This window comes from Coffea arabica, chromosome 2e (genome assembly GCF_036785885.1).
Source record: "Coffea arabica cultivar ET-39 chromosome 2e, Coffea Arabica ET-39 HiFi, whole genome shotgun sequence".
Taxonomy (NCBI): Eukaryota; Viridiplantae; Streptophyta; class Magnoliopsida; order Gentianales; family Rubiaceae; genus Coffea; species Coffea arabica.
Genome location: NC_092313.1, coordinates 38,466,037 through 38,490,923, shown reverse-complemented (window position 1 = coordinate 38,490,923; position 24,887 = coordinate 38,466,037). Strand labels below are relative to the sequence as shown.

General features: G+C 34.7%; 2 protein-coding genes across 12 annotated transcripts; one reads left to right on the top strand and one right to left on the bottom strand.

Moving 5' to 3' along the window:
• The first annotated feature begins 1,288 nt into the window (after positions 1 to 1,288).
• Positions 1,289 to 5,517, top strand: LOC113729355 (F-box/kelch-repeat protein At3g06240). Its single transcript, XM_027253660.2, has 3 exons — positions 1,289 to 1,459; positions 1,722 to 3,058; positions 5,169 to 5,517. Exons 2-3 carry the CDS (start codon positions 1,731 to 1,733, stop codon positions 5,302 to 5,304), a joined length of 1,464 nt encoding a protein of 487 aa, XP_027109461.1. The 5' UTR covers positions 1,289 to 1,459; positions 1,722 to 1,730; the 3' UTR covers positions 5,305 to 5,517.
• A 567-nt stretch (positions 5,518 to 6,084) lies between these two features.
• Positions 6,085 to 23,047, bottom strand: LOC113732506 (CSC1-like protein At3g54510). Of its 11 annotated transcripts, XR_011840788.1 has the most exons (11): positions 22,309 to 23,046; positions 21,751 to 21,891; positions 19,687 to 19,750; positions 17,367 to 17,579; positions 15,231 to 15,401; positions 14,014 to 14,312; positions 12,304 to 12,583; positions 11,853 to 12,131; positions 9,731 to 9,964; positions 9,435 to 9,591; positions 6,085 to 6,508 (listed from the first exon to the last, which is right to left on the bottom strand). XR_011840788.1 is itself a non-coding variant. In XM_027258326.2 (10 exons), exons 1-10 carry the CDS (start codon positions 22,590 to 22,592, stop codon positions 6,353 to 6,355), a joined length of 2,004 nt encoding a protein of 667 aa, XP_027114127.1. In that variant the 5' UTR covers positions 22,593 to 23,046; the 3' UTR covers positions 6,085 to 6,352. The 11 variants fall into 11 exon arrangements, 6 of the variants coding, with proteins under 6 accessions (XP_027114127.1, XP_027114125.1, XP_071936614.1 ...); XM_027258326.2 differs by lacking the exon at positions 9,435 to 9,591 and having other exon boundaries at positions 12,304 to 12,466; XM_027258324.2 differs by lacking the exon at positions 9,435 to 9,591 and having other exon boundaries at positions 22,309 to 23,044.
• Between the last annotated feature and the right edge of the window lie 1,840 nt (positions 23,048 to 24,887).

Below are 24,887 nucleotides of genomic sequence, written 5' to 3'. Positions count from 1 at the left end.
CAAGGGTATTAATTTGTAGAGGTTTTAATGTATTTAGAGGATAAAATAGTAAATAGAAAAAGTGACAAATAGCTTATACCAATGCCTTCTCTCTCAGAAACAATTTTACACACGCAAAGTGTCTGCAATTCAGAAATGCTTTTTTACAAATTAATTTTATATAAAATTTTAAGTACTAAAGAAAATGGTGGTATTTTAACCTTTTTTTTTCTTCATCAAATAATGGTTACTTTAGTAGTTACAATGTTTAGAGTCAATCATTTTGTCAAGATGTGTTTAGATGAGTTATGGTTAAAAATATCTATAGGTAGTTATTTTAACAATTTATATTTAGACAGTAAAGTAATAAGTGAAATTCACGAGGATAAACTCGAAAAAACATAAAGTGACACAAAAAGTTTACACCAATCCCTCCCTTTCCCTTTATATATAGTATAAATATCTATATATTAGTATTAAGGGCACACTTAATGTATGTGCAGTTTGGAAATAATTATTAGTTTGAAGAATATATTAATATTGTTTTTACAAAATTTTATATAATTTTTCATGAAAAATTTGTAATTTATTAGTAATTTTTTCTTTAATATAGTTATAGTTAATTCGATAGTTACACTACTTAAGAGAGTTATGATTGGGTGGTTGGGATAAATTTTTTTTTAAAGCCAAAATTGAAAGTTTAAAAAATGACACAAAATGTTTACCTCAAGTGTCAACTCTTTCTGTTTATTGTTGGTCGTACAGATAGATAGCATGAATGACACAAATAATTTACAGCAATCCCTCATCTCTCCTTTTATATGTAACATAGATATATAGTATAGATATTGGAATTTTTTTGCATTTGGATTGATCATTTTTTGAAAAACAAGATTTTCATATATAATGTTACAGCAATACGCAAAAAAAATAATCTCAAAAATATCAAAAATAATTTAAAAAACACCAAAAACAGTCTAAAAACCAACCTCATTTACATTAAAAAATTTTTAATTACATTGTTACAGTAAAATATTTCAAAAACATCTTCAAAAATAACTAATTCAAACGGAGCAATATATTCTCAATATATTTGCCAATTATTAATCAGCAAAACATTTACTACTATAAAAGAAGTGGGCCAGTGGCAAACACCCCATTTCGTGTCGTCATATTTGAGCAAAATTGGTGGTTAATGAATATGAATTTACTCAGAAAAATTATAAAATCGATCCAAAAACCAAAGCAAAATCACTATTACTGCCTCTTTCTGAAATGATTGCCCCGCAGCCGTTTGCAAAGAGTCATGTCAATCTATCAGTCGGTCAGTTACTGGCCATCCAAAATTCCCGCCATTGTTCCATTTCAACCCCCGGAAAACTTCCCGCCAAATTTTACTACCATAAAACTTGGTTCAATTGTGATACATATCAAATCAGTTACTTCTCCATGCAACTCTGATCACAATTCCTCCTTCAAGGTGACTCCTGTCTTCCCCCATCATCCCTTTTGATCTATTAATTTTATATAGTAATCTTGTTCAAGTTCAACAATTATAGATATAGATTTATGGCTATGGTTAAGAGAAATTTGGCTTAAATTGAAGTTCTATTCTCTTTTTTTTATAAATGTGTGAGTTTTAATCTACAGAGAATTTTGCAATTAGTTTTTCATTGAAAAGGGCTGCTGATATTGCATTTTTTTCGTTCGTTTTGCTTTTTACTTGTTGGATTGAATTGCAGATATTAGAGATGGATTTGAAAAGGAGGAGGAACTCAGTGGAAGCAGAGATTGAGAAGGGCATTAAAGGAGCAGATGATCAAAGTCGAACTTTTAGTGCTTCCATAATGGATATTCCTGAGTATATCTTTATTGATATTCTCCTAAGGTTGCCTCTCAAGGGAATTCTTGTTTGCAAGTGCACTTGCAAAGCCTGGCGCCGCCTGATCTTGAGCCCTCACTTTGCTGGGATACACTATGCAAGATCGCAGACTAGCCTTCTAATCAGGAATTTGGACAGTTCATGTGTGCCGAGAACGCTTTATCTGATTGATCCGTCTGAAATGGATCTCAAGTCTTGTCTGGGATGTGATAAAGAACTTCATTTAAGTCTTGATGTCAAACTGAGGATCCCTTTACGCAATCCTCTAATCGCACTTCAAATGGATGCTGTGAAGAAGAAGCGTCGTGTTAGACTGAAACTCACAGATCAAAAGTTCAGGATTGTGAACTCTTACAATGGATTCCTCTGTTTGTCTGAACCCTCAGCTAATGAACCTGTGGCTGTATGCAATCCTGTCACTGGTGAATATGTAGAAATTCCAGAGGGTGATAAGGCTTATGAAAACTTTGTGGATTGTGGATTTGGCTTTTGTCCAAATACCAACCTGTATAAAGTGATCAGAATATTTGATACGGGGGTTAAGAGGGCTATTGATTGCCCTATTGCACAGAGAGAAATGTATTCAAGTAGAATGGCTGAAATACACACACTTGGCACACAATCTTGGGAAAATGTTGGGTATGCACCTTCTTATTATGGTAAATTAACATCACCAACTTACTTGAATGGAAATCTTCACTGGTTGCATGAGGGCTGGGACAGTTCAACCATCATTCTTTCCTTTGACTTTACTCAGGAGTGCTTCAAGAACTTCCCACCACCAATGTTTGAGATATTGAATTTTGAGTTTGCCTTGTGTGATGTACGACATATGAGCATGGGTGTGTTAAGAGGTGATTTATTTTTATGCCATGCTAGTCATAATTCAATTAACTTCTGGGTGATGGAGAAGTATGGTGTTCAAGATTCTTGGACTAAATTGGCTAAGATCCGAAAGTCAGCATGGGAGCATAATTATATGTACCATCCGATTAATTACCTGAGATGTGGATCACTGTTGATTTTTCATTACCCCAAGAATATGTTGATACATTATGATCTGAAGAGCAAAGAACGCAGTTATTTTAAAGTTTGTGGGACTAGATCGAAATGTGAAGCTGTTTCTCTGATTCCAAGCTTTTTCTCATTCAAGGAAGCTGTGCAAGAAAATATAAGGGTGTTCAACATCCGTTCATTGTAAGGGTGCATTAATTTCCTTATATACATGAGATTCATTTGTACATGTCAATTTAAGTACCATTAATTCTCTTTTTTTTTTCCCAAGAGTGTGCCTTCTTTCTGTTTTCCATAAAGAAATCTAGTTGTTTGATTTCCTATTGAAACTACCTGAATTTCATTTTTTGGCAGACAACTATACATTAAAGATGTTGATTCATATATGTTTTTGGTTAATAATTTGTCGTTCCTTTTGATATACTTTTATTATCTCTCAGAACATGAGAATACCTGCTCTTTCACACTTCTGTTTGTTTAGTATCTACATAATTATGTGTATTTGATGATTTTGATATTTCTGACACTCTGTAGAATGGGGAATCCGCTTCAAGTCGAATATCCAGGTGGCTAGTGTTATTCAGTTTGAAGTGTCACAACAGAGTTAGTAAAATAAAAGAGCTGTTTGTTTATGTATGTAATAGCTACTTAGATGTGTCAAGTGAATTTTGACATGGTGTAGTGGCAGAGGCTGTCAGGAGATAGGTAGACGGAACCTTGTGAGTTTCTGAGCACAAGTTGGAAACTATAGTTTCATATAAGTGCATTTGTCCTATTGTTTCACTTTGAAAAAATGAGCATTGTTTTTGATAGAAGCAACTTCAACTTAATTGTAAGTTTATCAGGTGACTGATTAACTTAAAGGATGCCTATATGTGATCTTACATCAGATTTTATATATCATCTGTCTTTGGTTTTTGTGTTTGTAAAGTATATTCTCAGCCTGGCTGTGGTGAAATATATAAATTTTGAAATTTGCCAATAATGATGCCTCTGAAGAGCAGTCATGGTAGCCATCCAAAATGTGCTGCTAATTAGTTCCACCAAATTGAGGGACTTGTAGATGTCAGACTTCTAGCTGAATTGAGAGGTAGCAACTTTCTTTTTATTGTTGTTGAAACTCAAAAATCTAGATGCAATGCCACCCTTCTGATGTTACTTGTGTAACAATAAATTTATTCTTGGCATGTCTATGATTGTTTCTTACTCGTTCTATCTAGTTCCATGCTTTATACTGTTCTACCAATGAAAGGAAGAAGACAGATGAAAATAGAAAATAAAATTAAGAGAAAATAGTCTAGCATCTGTCCGTTAAAATCATGAATATGACAAAGTAATTGGCAACTACTTTATTTTTTTTTTTGTGTGTGTGTGTGCCTGTTGATGACAAATAGGAATGTTCCTATATCATGATTTACCAAATCATGGAACTGATCTTCATATTTGGCAGAAGTATGTCATGGCCACAGTTTGTTCTTAGATTTTGTGATTTAGATTTGGCTTCTGATAAATCAAATTATATAGTCAAAATGACACGTCTCTGGATTCAGAAAGTTGTCCTTTTTGTCATTCTTCTGATCCTGAATGATCATTCAGGGCAATGTACTTTATGCAGATTGATACCTTGAAAACTTTCAACTAGAACTGTTCTATTTGCGTGATTGACGTATTAACTTTCATTACCAGAGCATCTCCTACTGCTTAGTTTGAACTCTTTCTAAACGCTTTTGCATTCTAGCTGATAAGAAACAGAAGAATATGCATGGTTATAGATATCTATCATATTGCGGTCATGTAATAACTCAATCGTTTTCTGTATCTTTTTTTGAATGGTAGTTTTTTTCTTGGATTAATCTTTTTTACATTGACAGGTTTAGACACATGCCACATGATCTAAATTTAAATTTAAACACCAAACTTTACATATGTGGTATGCATCTAGATCTACAAGTGTACACACTGGCAGTGCATAAAAGATTTAATTTTTATTCTTGAAAAGTAATTTCTTCTCAAAAGAATAAAGGACTGTATCACTGATCACAATGTTCGAGTTCTCCTTTAGAAGACTTTCATTAGAAGAGTATTTGCACTCTTTTGCAGGTAGACACCGTGCTGCATAATGCAAAGTGAATATGTATTACCTGCTTAGCAGTTCTGTACTCATGTATTTGACAGAATCTGATAATTTTGTAGGTCAACATTCGTTGATATTTCCGTTTTTTTATCAGCTATTGTCGCCCTTGATTAATATGTTGCATGCTCTCTGATTCTTAAATTTCATTACCTGGGGCAGGGGCGCAAGGATTAAACTTCAAGGTGAGAATAAAGCTCTTTACGTAAGGGAAGAAGATAAAGCAAATATTCCTTCTGATAGCTCAACTTACTGGAGTGGAGATGATTATGATAGTGAAGATTGGCCTTGGTATTAGTTTTTGAAGTGCATCAAGAGGGACGTTTGTGATTGTGGAGACTGGCCTTGGTATTAGTTTTTGAAGTGCTTGAAGAGAAACAATGTTTTGAAACATGAATGGGTGTAGCTATTTGAAGCTTAAGACTTAAAAAGACTACTATTATATTTATTAGGACCTATTTTTATTTGCCCTTAGAACATAGGTTGCCTGAAATTCTTGGAGCTGTCAAAATTACTTCTTTTGTGACTGCAGTTCCCAGTTGCTTTTCCTTGGGGCAAAGTGTTACTATTGGTCATGACTAACAATCCTATTTGTGTTTTGTAAAGTTTGGAGTTTGATAGATCAATGTATGATGAATCAATTTGCTTTCATGTCCCCTCAACAACTACAACTTTGGTTTTGGATTACGGTGAATACCAGTAGGAATTGCATTTTATTTCCGCAGTCCTTTGCAGTGCCTACTGCATATATCAGGCTGAGTATTTTCTGCATGGCTCTGCGGTTGTGTCAATGTCCGGCAACTGCTGCCAGTGGATGCATAAGCTGAAGTTATGTTTGATTCTATTATGCATATTTCTCAACATAAGATAAATTTTTGCTCAATTCTTACAAACTCAAGGGCCCAGATTGTCAACCCCTTGCATGCCAGTTCTAATCTACAAGGAAAGTACGTCCGGAATTTTGATTGACGAAAGTATGTTTATAGTTTAGATTACTGAACTATAGTTAAAACATCAATCAGGTGGCTCAATTCTGTCCCAAATATAAACCTTTACACTACGAGTGAAACTGAAAACATCAGCAAGCAGGGGAAGAATCCACTAAAATGACGCCAGTTCTTCAAAATGAAGTAGACGAGTACAACTGAGAAACGCTTCACACAAGATTGAACTGTAGTTGTGTTTAAAATATCAAACAGATTCTTTGACAACCTCTACTTAAGCTCTTTAACAGCGAGATGTTCTTACACAGAGGAAATCGATGGCAGCTGCATTCTGTATCTTGTGAATTAAGCATCCAAGAGATGGTTATGAATCGAGATAGGAAAATGAGCATACTACGTGAGTCATTTTGGGGATATTAATGGCTGTGTCGAGCAAGATTCAACAACTTCAAAGTCAACAGGTCGCAAACAAGGAGGGCAATAAGCATCAAGTGCATTTTGTAAGTTAGCCTCCATCAAACCATTTTGCTCATCAAGTTCATCATTTTTCTTTGCATCCTGAAACAAGACGATATAGGTGAAAATCACTTCACTATTCGTAATAGCATTTAAATCGGATTTTCAAGGAAGTATAACATAACCTATAATGGACGCAATGCAAAACTTCAAGTGCAGATATAAAACAAGTAGGGCATCTTCTCTTAACAAAGTCGGGAATGGAATGTTAACTAATAGGTCTATTATATATCTAGTTTTAGTAGTAAATGAATGAAACATCTTTCCCGCACCACATTTTTTCAACAAAAAGTTCTGAAAATTTTTATGTACATTTTAGATAACCAAGAAACTAGAAAAGTCCCTGAGTAGACATACCTGCACAAAGGCAGAGCAGGCGCAACAAAATTCATCTTAAGGCTGCTCAGTGATATGTTGACTACAAGATTTGATCATATCTGAGTAGGCAATTGTCTTCATGCTGCTTATCTTGCTAAAAGTACGTTAGATTTTAAGATTCCTATTTTTCTTAAATGTCTTTGCCCAACTCTAGTGGTTGGTGGGGTGTATTTTTTTCATGGCTGCAGGCAGGTAAACCAGAAACAATATCGTTTAAAATTTGCATTTGTTAGGTACACTGCTACACAGAGATGTAATATCCTATCATCTCCCACATATTTATGTTCTCAAACATCTTTAGAGGGATGTAACTATATTATTGAGGCAGAGACAACAGTGTCCAGTAGTACCTTCTTGTCCCTGGTTCATATATTGTGAGGAAAAATGACAATCCTCCTACTACAGAGGCTCATGCCAAGTAGGAGAAGAGGAAACTTGCAGTCTGAAATGAGCTGGCAGTAATTGAGAGAGTGACTAGGATATATTTTAGTAATCTCCTCGTCAAAGGAGGATAGAATAAGTTGTGGAAATTACACCCCAGAACTACTTCTTCATCTAATTCAGCTTTTCTCTTGCTACATGAGCCGATGTTTCTTGACTTGCAGCTGCTTAGCAATACTAGTTGCCTTCCTATCGCATTTAGGGAATGTGGAATGATTACTGATGATGGCTTTTTCTTTTTTTCCCCCACTACATGAGATGATGTTTTCTCCTTACAGATAACAGGTTTTGTGGTACCACATCAGTATCCAATTAAGCTTTCTTTAAGCTTTGTATTCCTGTTGCAGAAACTTGAAAGGATGCAATTAGATACTACGTGGAATATGCTAGAGGTGAGAGGACAGAAAGAAATGGCACTTCGCAGACTTCATTGCGGCAGTCAGTTGCAAATGGATGTTCTACTGAGCTGAATAGACAAATAACAGATTTAATACTAGTTCGGTTGCTACACGTCTTTGATTACTGAGAAGCACCAAGAGCAAAAGGAATTTTATGATGGGGGGCTACCATTTCTTCTTTGCTAACTTGGACTTTAAAATAATTGAAAGTCAACTCACACATCTTCTGGGACGGAAGAAGTTTATAACTCAATACCCCCAACCCCCCCATAAAAAAGAAAAAGAAAAAGGGAAATCAAAGGAAGATGTCACCTGGATTTGCAGCTCAATTCATAAGGACAAATTACACTAGTAAATAAAAGTCTCCATCTATAGGTTTGGGAGATTCCAAAATCCAGTGGTGAGATTTGCTTTAGAAAGAGCCATCCAGAGTGTGTCATGTTCATGCACTTGCCAAAACTACTATGCTTATTGTTTGTTAGATATTTTGTTTCTAATACAGAATGATTCATAAGGGAATACTCAGAAAGTCCCTAGGTGGGGAAATTGAAGTCAGAGATGCTGAAAGACATAAATATCTTAGCATTCAAGTTGCTGCATACAAAGAGGCAAGGAAGTACAGTTGGGCAACTAGCAAGTCGGAGTAACACCTAAAGATCTTGTTATAAAAATAAATGACACTTATAATGGTGATTAGGTGAAAAAAGAGTAGTGAAGATCATTGGAGACTGATTTATCTTTCTCTTACCTGCATTAATAAAGCTTTTGCAACTGCAAGTTATACCATCTGCATATTCTTTGTATGCCTCATATATGAAGATCATTAGATATCAAAGCTGGACTAAGAGAAGGAACATTATCTTCACAACCCTGACTTTAGAGAAGGAATATTATCTCTAATCATGAAGACTGGAAGTAGAAAGCCTTCGTTAAAGCAGATTGCCTACGGTCCTTTGATGATAGACAGAATTTAAAGGTTTAAATATTTGTCTTGCAGGAATATCTTGTCAAATGGAGAAGCAAGAAAAAAGATGTAAGAGTTCAATCTATCAATGATGCAGACAATGGTTATGACTCATGGGCTTCTTGTCCTGCGTTTCCAAATTTGTTAAAAATATGGCCAAGGTTTATCGGACAAGGTCTGAATTGTGACCATAAGCTTTCCAATATAAATGAAAATTGCTCAAAACCCAGTCTTACATGACAGAACGAAGCATAAAACAATAGGTACATAATACATATAGAGGAGCTTGAGTTGGCATAAAATTATTGCAGCTTCTGATAGTAAGTCCATTAATTCCAGGGTATTGAGTTAGGGGTGTTACCATATTTTTTCAGGTACTACAGTGTTATGCTTGATATCTTTTAATAACATTTAAAGTAAGTGACAGCACACTTCTTTATGTTTATTTTACACAAAAATCCTCTCTTCTCTCTGTCTCTGTCTAATTCTATTCTCTTCTTCTCTCATCACATTTCTTCTTTTGTATCAATCTAGCAATCTGTGACAGAAACACTGTTGCTTAAGATGTAAGACAAACTTAATCGATCAAGGATAGTTTTTTCTTACACAAAACTTTAGATGTATAAAATATCGTAACAATTGCAGGAAAGTTATCCATGAAATCTTTTATCAGGCTGATTATCAACCTGGGAAAAATTTATGGTGACATAGAAACATGACCGAAGACAACCTCATGCCTGTTATTGAAAGCAACAACTTCCATTTATATAGTGGTTCTCAAACAAACCTCATTATAATCCTCTGTACTGGATATCCTGTATTAAGGATAGGTAGGTCTTTCTTAAGAGTGTTGCAATAAATTGATGTCCATGACTGAAGTAACAGTCTCACATTCAAGTCCCTCGCAGATGTAAATTTCACATGAGAGGCATTTCTACATTAGCCTAAAAAAAAAAATTAAATTGTGGCAGCAGTATAGTGGTGAAATCTTAAAAGAAATGGGACGTTGCCGTGTCAGTTAAGAATGAAAATTAAGAAAGAAGAGCAAATAGTTTACCACAAGCATTGGAAAAACAAACTTACCTGCATAGAGTATTTGTGAAATGTTGGAACAAACCGCCTCTTGCAGTATTCATTAAAACTGAAAGTGAGAAGAAGTAGAGGAATTGTAGAAATGGATGCGGAGGGCTTTGACTTCAGTCCAAAGACACCAACCATAGTTATTTGCATTAGGATGAGAGCAACAAGAATGTACTGATAAATGCATGGCCAATATTGACCACATGTCTCATAATAAGTTATATAAACATCTTCAATCTGCCATAAAATGCAGGACATCTGTTATGAATATATTTTGACTCCAAGATTATAGTCACTGTGCTAGTTGTATAAAGTGGACGTATCACCATGAGAATGAAAACAAGCAGGAGACATCGGTAAGCAATAGATGAAAGCTACCTCAGGATAAAAAGATTCTCCATTCACCAGCAAACTATTCATATTAGACAAATGTTCCTCACTCGAGGAAAGCTTATAAAGGTAGCAAAACAGGTGCTAAATAGCTTCATTGTGTAGACTAAAGGCAGGAAATTAATGTATGTCTTTGACATGCTATTCTTGGATGTCGAGTAAGTCCAATACAACTAAATTCATGGACGACAATTTGACATAGTACCTAATGTTTACCCCACAACCCATGTTTTAACAAATAATTAATGTTTATTCAATTCAAGGTACATTTTGTAAATACAACCACCATCGATGAATCAAAGTGTATGTCTTTGACATGCTATTCATGGATGTCGAGTAAGTCCAATACAACTAAATTCATGGATGACAATTTGACATAGTACCTAATGTTTACCCCACAACCCATGTTTTAACAAATAATTAATGTTTATTCAATTCAAGGTACATTTTGTAAATACAACCACCATCGATGAATCAAAGCAGTGCCTATGTAGTGTTGTCAACTTGTGAACAATAGTGATTTAAGGTATTTGCATAAAGTTTTGCTTACTTTAGAGGAAGCAGCCCGTTGCACTCTTGCCACAGTTGCCCACATCGTAAAACCAAGAGCAACCTATGCATCTTTTTTGTGCATAGGTGTTTTCAAAGGTGTTTTCTGGGCGAGTCCTTGGGGTGGGGCGACCCTCAAATGCCCCAAGGCGATTGAATGGGGCATAAGTGTTACTGGGCATTTGCCCCATGCTACAGGGCGTACACCCTGGTGTTTAGGGCGTTAGGTGTTTGGGCATTTGGTGCTTTTTCTTTTTCTTTTCTTTTTATTTTAAGTTTGAACTTTGAATTTGTTTTTCTTTCATCCTATCTTAGTTTCCTATCTCATTATTTTTCTTTAGTGATCTTCAAAATGGATTTCATCTGTTTTCTCTTTCAAAATTTTTGGAAAAAATACAATGTAGAAGCATTTATGACTTTGTTTTTTACACTGTTTTTCCTTGTTGTTGATGCCAAGATATTATTATCTTCTACTAATAAGACTAGATGACTAATGTATGGTTTAGACTTTAAATTTTGATACTTAATGATTTTGTTTCTGAAGGAACATAGGTTGTAGGTTCAAGCAATTGAGCATTAGCCTTATAAATTGAACACTTTGCAGTCATGAAATCTCATAATTTCTAACAAAAGTGTATTAAATTTAGGTTTGTGATTTTTCTTATAATGTTTTGTAATTTTCTTTAACTTTATCAATATTTTGTTTCTATTAGTAACTATTATACATATATATATATATATATATATATATATATATTAGTATTCTTATATTTTTAACTTTTTAAATGTATAAAAAAAATCAAAATTTGTGGGGCATGGCTTTCGCCTTGTCTAGCCAGACATTAAATGCCCAGCCCTCCTTACCTTTTAAAACATTGGTGCATAACAGGTTTTTTGAGCATATCTGATTCTAGATTTATTACAGCAAAACAACCTATTGAATTCATGTAATGCATAGACTCATCATAGCATGTCATGGCACAACTTTTAGCATGACTCCATATGCAAGACTCCACAAAAAGATTTTGTTCCAACTTCAAATGCACTGAGAAGCATTATCAGAACTGTTTATAACAGTGGTAACAAATAGACCATCACATGATTTGAAAATTGACAGGAATGCAAATTGTGATAAATTTCAGAAGTATGAGATTCTCAATGATTTCTTGAAGGATATAGAGATAACCTGATTAATGAAAACAACATAGCCTAGCAGGAAGTAGCCAACTAGAAATGGCAGAAGCAAGGGCGAGATAATTGCATATACCATGCCAATCAGTATAGAGAGAGCAACAAAAGGAATAATTCGGTAATAAGGTATTGAGTTGAGATATGCAGTTTTCCTCTTTCCGCGGTGCCATGTGTGGGATTTTATGTAGTTCCACATGAATAATCCTGGTTGGAGAATCTCTAAAGAAAATCCAAACAGCCCATTTGTCAAGATGTATGTCATGAAAAAGTCTGCCTGAAACAAAACACCAAAAGAAGTATAGCAAGGATTAAACAAGACAATTCTTTAAATCAAACAATGTTTACAACCACCAATTCAAGTGTAAGGGTCTTTCTTTGTATTGTCTCATGTTCAATCTATACAAGAGATGGAAATAGAAAGCAAATATCCAGAAAGTTGCTCTTACTTGGGCAGAAACAGCACTGGCTAGATGACCGGGAAAATCTTTAGGATGAGTGAAAGATTCCCCAATTTGGTCTAGTAAGGATCCAGATAATAAGCTTAAGAAGAATGCATTTCCCACAAGAAAATAGAAGACCATATTACAAGCTTTTATATCCTTCTTACTCCTTGAAATATAACCCGCCATTTGTGCCATAGCAATCATGCAAAAGGGAACAATGTAAATAAAAAAATTCAGAATCACACTTGGAAGATAGCCTGTCACAATGGATCTTAGTCCTGGTCTGGAGAAAATAGTACATGTCAGAGAAACAAAAAAAAAAAAAAAAAAAGGAGATCAGTTTTGCTGGTCTTACCAAAAACTCAAATCATGAAATCACATTGGATGGAAATGCCAAAAGTAGAATATGGATATCAACTTTAAACACCCCCCCCCCCCAACAAAAAAAAAAAAGGCTGAGTCCCTGGGAAGATGTCCAGTCACCTCCCCCCTTCCTAACAAAATTTTACGAAGATTAAAAAGAGAAAACAATCATAATTAGAAAGCACAAACTTTTAAATGAGCATATTAAGTCACAAATTATCTCGTGATTCATCATTTGCTGTTCTTTCAATGTATTCACTTATAACAAGGACCAGCTTAGGTTCAGGACCTGCATTTTGGTGTATTCTTTTTTCTTTCCTTGATCTTTCCTTTCATTGAATTCCTGATGCAGTAAATATTTTTTTTCTTGTCAAGTCCTCTTGTGACATGAGTTCTCTTTTAGGCAAGGGACAGAGTATTCTCCGAGGATATCATTACATATAGGAGAGTAGGGCTTATCCAACTGCAACATACAAACTGCTAATGCTTTTCATTGTCATTCCAGATTCTAAATTTTTACAAACTCCTTTCTTATGAGGGTAGAAACCAAAGCCACAATTTCTCGAAAACAAGAGGCTCTAGCGCATAAGACAGTAAAAAAAGGAAAAACACATACAAACAAAAGCCAATAGATTCTTTAGCGATAGGTTCTGAAATTAGAGAATCGCCGAAAGTCCATGTGCCTTAGTATGTTAAACAACATAGGAAAAACATATTTCAGCAGGCTAAGGAAAATACTGCAGGAATAACTATAAAAGAAACACAGGGCATATAGGAACAGGTGAAATTATTTCTTCATTCTTTCAACTTTATTAAACTTAGCATATAGCAGTAATAGCTTCCTTTCAGCTCAGCCCATCAAGGATTATTCTGTAAACAAGTATAGCTTTTGAAACCCCTTTTACTATCTCAATTTTCTCATGCAGACAAATGAAAAGAAATTTATACAGATTTAAAGTTCCAATGATATTCTATTTGCACCCAATTTTGTAAGAGTTGAACCTCTCTGATTGTGATCTAAAAACATTGTTTCCTGCTTCTATCATGCAACAGATCCTGGTAATCATTAAAGAATAAAAGAGCAGAACAATTTTGGTGAGACAGCATTTTGTACATTATCCTGTCCTGCACTTAAAAGAGGAAGAGCAACATGATAGTGCACAGAGAATAAGATACTGGCATAGCAATTAATGAAGCACATAGTTTCTTTTATGGGTAGCGATAGAGAAGTTTTGCTGCAAACTTAAGCTGTCTGCTATGTGCAGTTCTAGGTTAACTGTATCAGCTAATTCTGAAAACCATTTTCAAGCAGGATTCTCAATCACAAATATCAAAGATGAGAAATCTTACATTAATTGCACTGCCATTGCAGGTGGAAACCATTTTCGTAATTTTTCAAATTTTGCAATTCCTTGAATAGCTGTGACAGGGATGGCAAAGAATATTGTGAGAAGTGATGCTAACAAGAAGACAACAATTTCATGCAGCGGCAGATGTCGATAAGGAATCGCCAAATTACTCCAGAGAACATCCCTTGGTTCTGGGGCTATTCCTGTGATCCATACTAGAGGATTTGAGTGCTGTTGAGATTGGGCAGCTAATGCAGCACCCAAGCGAGACCTGAACGTAACAAATGCAACAGGCAACTCCTACACAAATGAAGCATGACAATAGAAATCTGAATATCAAAAATTCTTGACAAACTAATTTATTTCGTCCAACAAACTTTGGGATAAACTGGGAGCATAACTGATATGCTCAGTGATGGATGTTACATGAATGTGGGGCATCAGACGAAGCCTAGAACATGCATGGCACATGGATGCGAAAATCTTGAATTTTAAACTGATTCCTAATTGTCAGTAGAACTTTTGACCAAGAAACAATTCACATCACCCAGCTCTAGCAATCATCGGGGACTGTAAAGCTTTGCTAGCTGCAATGTTCAGTATAGAGTAAGAGCATGCAATGTAGTTTCTAACTTGTAATCTGGGATAGGTCATCTTGATAATTAGAAATTTTTAGGCTTCGATCTGCCTCCTGGCAAGGGAATGTTTTAGCCGAAGGTGTTTGGGAAATTGCACCACCAAATAGTTTTCCCAGACAGTTGAAAAAAATAATAATAATAAGAAAATAAAAAAAGCCGTTGCTGTGTATCATGGAGAACATTTTTTTAGTTTCTCATAATTTCACAATGAGCAATCTTCTCCTCAAGCCACTCATGGAACGTGCAGTATAAAATATAGGAAATAGCAGAAGCAATCACAAAGCTATCCACATTAGCCAGAAAGCAATATCAACAATCAATTTTTGCAGTTCCACAGACGTTAAACACTAAAGCAGAACATGAATCTTGACAAGAATCTTTGGACGTTCTATGATTTGCCAGTAACTGAAGAAAATCCCTTTTTATTCATGAACTTTACTTGCAAAGTTTAAACCAAAAACACCAGAATGGTAAATCATATCTCAATCTGAAAAGAATAAGTTGTCCAGTAATAATAGCCAATACTGATGACAGTACTCAATAAAGAGTATAGTACCATGATTCTGATGATTACTTTTACCTTTTCTGAAAGCATCGCCTCACCCCTTATGTGTCGTATCTTACGACACACATCTTGAAGCATTTCTTTGAGTATTTCTATTTTTGAGCTATCTGATCGTCTTGTATATCTATTAGTCAATGACTGCTGTGTCAATTTCTCAATCGTTTCTCTGATTGATTTGCCATGAATCTACATCCAATATTATCTTGTGATTAGTAGTGGTTCAGGAAATAGGCATTTAGATATTTGATTAAGATGACAGATACAGAACGAAAATTTAAGGATGGTACAATAAATGTTATCATAGTGTTACACTGAATTTCCTCTTCCAGATGGTAAGAAAATCTCTGTGCCCATGCATCAGCGAGAAGTAATGATTGCACTACTAACTTTTTTGGGTTTGTACGTGAAGAAATAAAAGCAGGCATGCTTTCATTTTCAGATCTAACATGCTCTACTCACAATCTAAACTACAATATCCAGTCAAAAACCATGATCTCCAAACCCATACTTAGTAAAGATAAAGCTACTCAGTGGTTTTACAATCAAAGGAATGACGTGAATTTGTATAACAATCTGCTAAAAACATTTCATTTTTATAGTGTGCTAGAAATATGACTACCAATTAAGACTCGTAATGTATGTCAATGAAATTCATTAATTTTAACAAAAATATATATTAGGATGGTGGGCAATTTCTCAACCAATTGCATTTTACAATGTATTAAGCAAATTAGAGCTAGCTTCACTTATGTCATGCATCTGTCTTGCTTTAACTTTAACATGTGACTGATATTAATGCACCTGCAGCATAGCATAAACAGGTTCTTTCTCAAATGTAGTTTTTAAACTTTGTACGGTATGGAGTATATTTAAGTTACTTCATTTCATTAATTGCAAGCCAATCATCCAAGAAAAATGCTTTCTGCAATTCTTAACCCCTGTCAACAAGACATTCACTGTTCTTATCACAGAAAAGCAACATAGCCAAATCATAAATACAGTGTAGAGCAGTGCAAATAGCATTCTATGCCAGTGTAACTTAACTTCACATCCGACTTTCCTGACACAAAAGAATAGCTCATGTAACAGTGGATCCATTAACCCTCACAATCGGACTAATGGAGGCTATTTAGAATGAATGATTGACATTTTACAGAAATGAAAATTTGATACTGGCAAATTCCATAATTACAGAAATGAATGATTGACATTTTACATAATGGAGGCTATTTAGAATGAATGGAGGCCATTTAGAATGAAGTTAAGTGTGGAATTTGATACTGGCAAATTCCATAATGGAGGCTATTTAGAATGATTGACATTTTACATAAAAGTGGAAAATTTGATACTGGCAATTTCCATAATTACAGAAATGAAAATTTAGAAGTGTGGACTCCCAATTAATCTCTACATCCAAAAATTTCGGTTTGTTGCACTGACTACCAAAGAGAAACGAAAAGACACTGTACATAACACTGATGCAACTAATAAGGGAGGGAATACCACCTGAAATACAACCTCTACCTACTGATTATTTGATTCCAATCTTTTCATCCCCCCTCCTTTGGCACTTTTCGGAATAATGTACAAGCACACATTACTAACTTAAGACCAAATAAACTGTCATGTTTTGGGTCAACTATTAACTCAAAAGGAAGTGACCAGTAGACAGGATACACTGTTACTTTGGTTAACTCAGAACATAACAAAGTAACAAACATTAGCCAAGCACCTACATTTATGCAGTACATATTCAATAAGCAAATAAAGTCATAGATTTTTGTATCCCTTAATCAATTGAGCATACTGGTGAAGACAAGTATGAAATATTCTATGATAAACAACATATAGATATTTCATCTGCAGCCACGATAATAGTACCTTGATTTCAAATTTCTTTTGAGATGGATCTCAGATTCTAAGCCTATGCATTTTAACCGTAGAAAAATGTCAGAGGCTGCTAAACTGAGGACATTAATCAACATTGATTTACAGCTAAAGTCTAACAGATTATTACTTTCCTTCATCTCAGGTTGGTGTGTTCCAAAGGGACAAATATACTCCTCAAAATATGTATCAAGATCAGTGTAAGGAGATCTTTCTTTTTTTTTTTTTTTTTTTGGTGAGCAGCACAATGAGAATAATCCTTACTAGCAACTTTTCGAGTTCCTCGCAGTCGTACAGAATCTGATATGATTGATAAGAAGATGGATAGTGTTTAGAAAAAAAGTGATCCACACAGCAACCATAAGCTTTGTGCTCATTGCAAAAAGGGATCTCTCGAACTAGGACAGTGAATTGATCTGGTCGATGCCTTAAGTTATGTAGCTGCTGAATCCTTTTCAACCAGATATCTTTATATTCCTGACCGAAAAATGAAGCAAGGAACCAATTGTTAAAGCCACTTGTCTAAAATTAAAAGAAAAACTTCCAAGAAAAGAAATATGACCTTAGAGTGAACATCAAACTGATCTACCTTTGAATAGAATCGTACCATTCTGAACATATTCAGCAATGGGGATAGATTGAGCTTCTAAAACTGTTGTTTGATTGTATGAATGAAAAGATGAGAATATAGTACCATGCATTTACTTCAGTGTGCTGCTTTTTAATAAATTCACTATTGGACCCCCTAACTAACGCAAGAAACGATGCAGTACTTGTCCTTGATTTTTCTTTTTGTTTAGACAGTCCCTGCTTGTGTTCCATCACTTCTACAAATCATGTTTAAGAATCTTACCTACATGATGCAGGGATTCCGAGAAATAACATTGAAACATCTATGACTACTCTACTCATAAAATTTCTAACTGTTACTGCAAATCTAAGGAAAAAGTCATGCTGTCCCCTAGGTGCTCTGACTGTGCATCATTTGAACGTCTAAATATGTCCCTTTCTCTTTCTTTAATTCTTGAAACAACTATGCCTTTCCAATAAGAGAAGTTTTAAAAGAACAGTGACAATCCATGATACTTCTGGATATAGAAACAGGAAACTAGTTCTTAACATCAAGCTACAAATTATTCAAATTCATGTCAAACAACCAATGTGATGGTTCAAGATGGTTGAAGTAGTTTCTTGATTTTTATTTGAACTTTTTGACTGTTTTGATTGGTTTTGAACAACAATTTCTTCTTTTGTAACCACTTTGAGCTTTTATTTGTCTTTTCTTCAAACTTATTTAAGGACAACAGGCTCTTTGAAGCTCAGTTAAGCTTTGACAATCCTTTTAAGGTTATGTTTTAGAGAAACATCACCATCACATGTCAGACATGATACTTTTGGACCCTATCAGGACCATTGATTTTCTAGAAATGAACGACTTCGTTCAATATTTTAGATGATTTTTCTTGTCCTGCATCTTTTACGCAATCTTTCAAATCCAGACCACGTGAAGACTTCCATGAACAATCTAATACTAAATGTTCAAGTTCCTTGAGATCTACTAATCGTGAAACACTAACAGAAGTATTCTACCTCTTAGTTTGGTGATATAACGATGTAAAGGTTAAGCATTGGACTTGAAGTACAAACTTCTTTACTGAGAAAAAGCATGAAACTGACAGTCAAAGCTCAGAGTTCTTTGCCAAGAACTCACAATCTAAGATGATCAGTCGCTAAATTGAGACCTTAAAAGGAAACCCAGAAGAAAAGAGGGGAAAAACTTTGTGATTCAAGTACCAATAGTAAATTAAAAAACAAATATGACCAAAGGCTAATTTTTTTGGTGGCTTTTAACAGCCCTCTCGAATTGAAGATTACCAGTTAAAGCATGTATAAATAAGGTTTCAGAGATCGGAAAAAGAAAGCACCAAACTTCATACAGAAAATGCTCAAATATATATATGCCCATTGCATAGACTATGGATACTCCTGTGAGTGAAGAAAATGCTCTGTTGTTCTCTTAATAGGACTATATTCTAACCATCTCTCTTCTTCTCTTAATAGGAATATATTCTAACCATTCTTTTATCTTTCTACACAGAATTTCAACTGCCAAGCATAATTTTATCATTTAAACTATCAAACTCCATAAGAAGCCATCCCCAAAACTTGCTTCCGAGGATATGATAGATTAGAGATCAAAGCTACAGAAATCCAGTAGTTGCTGTTTGGATTCAGGAAAACAATGGATCAATGAGTCATGCCAACAAGAAAAGTACATAGTTTCATTGTCAGATGCAGCCCTTCTACTTAAGCTACTTAGCCATTCATTGAGTAAAACAGTTTACAGCATGTGATGACATATATGATGGCAGTATTATTGCATGAATCCTTATAGATTTAGCTTTAGTGTCTCATGGGATAGGTGGAATGTCTATCAATAATTCCTGTTTTTAGTAAAAATGATACCAACTGCGGGGGAAAATTAACCCATCACTATGGGAACTCTAAACATAAGATACTGATTCGCTGGAGCTGCTGAGAACACTTTTCATATTACTGTGTAAAGATCAGAGCATAGTGATACCTTGTACAATAGGTATAATCCATAGCAAGATATAAAATACAAGCAAGAAAGATGCACCCACAGCCTGCAAATAGCAAACAAATTAATGAATAATATACAACATCCAATTAAAGAAGGTTTTACCAACAAAATATTCTGATTGAAGGTTAAAAATCAATCCAAGCAAAAAGAGAATGTTGTGAACATAACAAAAGTGGTCAGAGTGTGCAAACAACACCAATTAATAGACAATAAACAAAGAGGACTGCCATGACTATAAAAAAAACAATGGCATAGCCACAATGATGAATCTAAACAAATACATGCAAAAAGAAAAAAAGAATTGCCTGCTTATCATCAATTTCAAGAATAGTGTCTCAAGATACAATAAAAAGGAAAGTAAGAAAACAATACAAAGGATACCACAGATATACCACTTACAAAAATTAAAATCCAAGAAGAATTAAATAGAGAAGAGAATCCAATGACAAAGTTAAAAAAAAAAGTTATACAAACTCCCTTCAATTAACTGTCACTTGCATTCATGGAAAGCTATACTAATTTGACAAGTTTTTTTTCCCATTTTTTTCCTTAAACCTATTGCCAAGGATAGGAGGAGGGAGAAAAAAGAGCATTTCAGTCAGGATTCTACACCCATGGTACCAGTGTTGCCCACCAAGCACACAACATAAGGCCAAGCTCTATCTTTTACAAGTCTTGTTCTCATTATGCTCCATTGTATCTCATGTCCTCCACATACCTCTTGACAGAAAGCAAAAAGAAAACACCAACAATTTTGTGTGGATCCATAGTCAGTTTTATGAGGACCACCATGCATACAGACTTAAAGAGAGCAGCATAGGATAGCTGCTTGATCAAACTATCATTATTGCCTCAAGTGACATCTCATCACCAGTCACAAAAAAAATTCAGATTAGAAGACTACTACAGTATGGCATTATAACAATTTGTAATTGCCGTTGTCCGGCAAAATTCCAAGTGAAATTTCTTTTCTCTGAGATCATGAGTTTATGCAGAGGAACCAATCAAGTACAATCCACAGATGCAGGACACAGTTATCTTCTTATTGGATACTGAGTTGTGGCAAAATGATCACAAAAGCAGAAGCTTTTGGTTCATATTCAACAATAGTAGTTGTTTTAGTAGTGAGTTTTTATGCTAATTTTTATTCTGGTCATATTTGAATGAAGTTAATTATCATTTCTCTCTCCACAGTTTCTAAAAGAAGTGCATAGAAGAAAATTGCCAAATGATTGCCAAGTCTGAGAACTCTTCCTTGACGAGCAAATATCCAGCTTAAAAAGAGGGTCCTCATTGTTAATTGCAGTAAAAAACCACAACAAACTTTTGGAGTATTGCTAGTAATAACATATGGAGACAATCTAGGATTTTGGATCGTGATGACTTTGACACATGTATGATCCCCTAAAAACATCAAGTAATGAGCATATACCTTGATCAAAGTCCAAACTAGGTGTTAGATGGTTGGCATAGCAAGCTGGCATTGCCAAGCCATATACTTCTGATAGTTGCACAAACTATCAGTAGTTCCTTAAAATGCAATGCATATATCTCTCTGATTCTCTTTCTAATAGATGTCGAAACGTTCTCTCCATTATAACTCTTCCACACTTCTGAATGATTTTCCTTCTAGCCTTTTGTATTTCTCTACGACAACACATCAGAGAAAGAGAGAAAGGAAGATGAGACGACTAAATGCATTTACAATAAAAATTCTTGAATGAGACTGACATTTTAGTTTGAAGTCAAGAAAAAAGCAATCAGTACAATTATGCCACTAATACTTTATACCTAGTATATCTCATCTTTAAACCAAAGAACTCAATAAATAACTAGTATGCAAATTAACTCCAAATCTATTTCACAGAGGTATATTCAAGACACTTAAAAAAAATGCAACGGTGATAAAATGCATCAAGAGTCTGATAAACTAACTCCTAATCTGATTGACATTGAGGTATACATCAGTTACATTCACAAGACATTAAAAAAAAAAAACTGCAATGGTGATTAAAATGCATCCAGAGAGTCCGATTAACTTACCTGTTAGAACCTCCTTTAATATTAGATATTGTGAAAGAATTCACTGAATGAAATTGTGAAGATAGTCTGTCACCGTCAATATAGTTAAGTGGAAGCAAAACCAATACACCAACAACACAGGAAACAGTGAAAAAATTGATCCTGAAAGTTTAAGACTACAGAAGGTCAGCTAAAGTTCATCAATTGACATCAGTTATTGGGAAAACTTTATCTCAAAGTGCACAACATCAAAGTTTCAACTAGTGAAAATAATGGCAAAATCTCATATCTCCATTGTATCGTTGATATATCACAACAAACACTAATTCAGTATTTTGTATAAAACAGGTGCAGCACAAAGACATATTATTGAGCATATTTGATTGTCATATCAATTCGCTCTCACCGAGACCAGTGAGTATGAGGTTCAAATAAATTAAATTGTTTAAGGTTATAATTAAGTTAATAACAAAACACTAGCCATAAAACAGATAAATAAAACAGGTCAAGACAGATTTTCTATAAAACAAACGAATTTAAACAGACAATAATAACCTCAGTACCGGTTTAATGTCTCACCCGAATTTAAACAGTCTAATGAAGACGAGCACGTCAAGACCACACTGCTGAAGAATCTGCCCTTCGGAAACTCGCGATGCGCGACGAACCCATTCCAGTGAGGGAAGAAATCGGGAAAAGGTAAAACGCTCGTCCAAAAAGATATGGTGATTCAGAGAAATGGGACGTGGATAGTATATTGGTGCATTTGAAGGCTGCTTTTTCAGTATGGAAAAAAGTGAAAGGATGAACATGGCTACTCCTATGTTGATGCTGGCTGATGCCAGCAAATTTTCTGCTTTCATCTCTTATCACAGATGCAAGGAATGTGGAGGGGAACTGTATTGATTGCAGTTCGGTTGGAATATTGAATTGTTATAGAATTGTTCAGTTTTGGTTATGGCAGTTAAGTGTGAAGACTGAAGAGTATGGACTGTAGCGTTCGGAGTCGGGAAGGAAAGAGCTTGCTGCCACCTCTGCCTGTACGTGGCGCAAATTGAGTAGAAGGGGTGGCAAGAGTCAGGTTGTTCAAGGATGTAGCGGTTGATCAGAAAATTGGGACACCCCATGATTTCAAGAATTGTGAAAGTTCCTCTTGTGAAAGAAAATGGTTTCATTTAGGTCCTTCAAGAGATCAAGTATGGCCCCCTCAAGAATTTATCAACTCATTCAACGTTTTTCCCCCAACTGATCTCTATGTTTTGCTTCTGTCCTTGAGCATGGGGTGAACATGTTGATGTGGTTTACCTTGAATTTTTGGGATGTAGCATTGGGATTGTAGATGTAACTTTTGAAGGACCTAATTGAGAATAATCTAGATTTTTATAGAGTAAAATGAAATTTGAAAAATTGCTTACGCATGTGTTTCAGTGCTATGTACAAATACCGCCACTCATGTTTCTTGTTCGGTGTCCACCAAAGAATGAGTCCACCCATCCACCATCAATGCTTGACAGACGTATTGCATCGTTCATTGCAAAAACGAGCTTTTATCAAACTCAAATGAGTTTGAATGAGCATGCTTTGCGGACAATTTGATTCATTAGAAGCCCCTATTAAGAGGATTTACGAATATATGTAAATTAACAAAAGTTTTATTTCTCTACATACTAAAAACAAAAAATAAAATAGTTTTGCACAGTGACACTAAGATTATGCATGTACTATATGTGCTTACAAGGACCTATTTGGGAAAAACCTAATTACTAAAGAGTAAAATGCAATTATAAAAACACCCAATATGGATTGAAATGATTCTCAATCCATTTTAAAATTAAGAATTGAAATCCAATTCATGAGTTTTTCAAGTCAAAAAGTTGAAATATAGTTGTGCATTTTTGCTGTCGAAAGTTAAAACAGCGGATTGATTAGTCAAAGATACTTTTGTCATACCTCACTCTATGAACATCCAAACGAGATGATTCTTAATGCATCGGAAATCTAACTCAAACAGCTACAGGAAAGCATAGCGTTTTCAAGAAATACCTTTTGATGATTTCAAAACACAAACTTGCATTAGTTTTAGCAACTCATTTGGAACTTGAATTCATCTATAAATAGATGCCTTGGAGAGCTTATTTGCTTAACTTTGGAATCTAGATAAACTACACAAAATGTAGTCTTTCACTAGAGCTTCCTAGTTCTATAGTGTAATACAACTTGGTGTCCTTAGTTTCATCCAATCCTTGTATGTAATTAGACATAAATGGTTATAATATAAGTTTGGTTCTTGTTTTCTTAATTTTTATGTTTTGCTAGTTTGTAAACCCAGGGAGTGGATGAACTTCCATGATTTTTAAGTGAAGTTTTCATGATTATTTGAGCTTATTTCTTGAGCATATTATTTAGAACTTTTTCTTCTAAAATCATGATTAATTTGGAACCATTGGTTGTGATTATCTAAAGGTGTTGTTTTATCAATAACCATTGTGATTCAATACTAGTTCATGGATGTGTTAAACCTAGGGAGTTAACTCACTATTATAGGGTTATACCTTTATAGTTTTGGTGGCTTGTTTTATATAATTTCGTAGAATGTAATGAATCTATAGCTATTTTCATATCATGTTAGTAGGTGTGGAATAGTTATACATATGATTGGTACATCGGCGAAAGCGTGTATCACGTATATTAAAAAATTATGCCATAACTAACTAAGATAATAAACTCATTTAACTGGCTATTTCATTTGTATGAGTAGATAGGAATTCCATAACCCTAAATACATTTTCTTGTCATTGTATTACTTTTATCACATATTAGTAGTGTAGACTTACTTGCTCATTTGTGGTAGTCTAAATAACAGAGGAGTTCAAAAAACCATCAATAGTTGACAATTTCCCTTTGGAATCGACACTTAATATCCTCAATACTCGATAAACGATATATATACTTGCAGAAAATGAGGTATTTAGGTTATTAAAATTTAGTTCATGATAGAATCTTGTCAAGTTTTTGGCGCCATATCAGGGATCAAACCCGAGTCACTCGCATGACAGGCGGGAATGCTCACCACAATACTACAACGACTACCCTTAAGATCCTGGGTTACTCAACACTTCATATTCTCTTTAATAGTTTACAAATGTCGACTATCCTAA

Bases quoted from the DNA above. Each gene is read 5' to 3' on its own strand.
- LOC113729355 (XM_027253660.2), top strand. From the start codon at position 1,731: ATGGATTTGAAAAGGAGGAGGAACTCAGTGGAAGCAGAGATTGAGAAG. The intron at 3,059-5,168 runs GTAAGGGTGCAT...TACCTGGGGCAG, and splicing joins GTGTTCAACATCCGTTCATT to GGGCGCAAGGATTAAACTTC.
- LOC113732506 (XM_027258324.2), bottom strand. From the start codon at position 22,592: ATGAAAGCAGAAAATTTGCTGGCATCAGCCAGCATCAACATAGGAGTA. The intron at 19,751-21,750 runs GTAAGTTAATCG...TGCTATTTGCAG, and splicing joins ATTAAAGGAGGTTCTAACAG to GCTGTGGGTGCATCTTTCTT. The intron at 12,132-12,303 runs GTAAGAGCAACT...GTTTTGTTTCAG, and splicing joins CCAGTGCTGTTTCTGCCCAA to GCAGACTTTTTCATGACATA.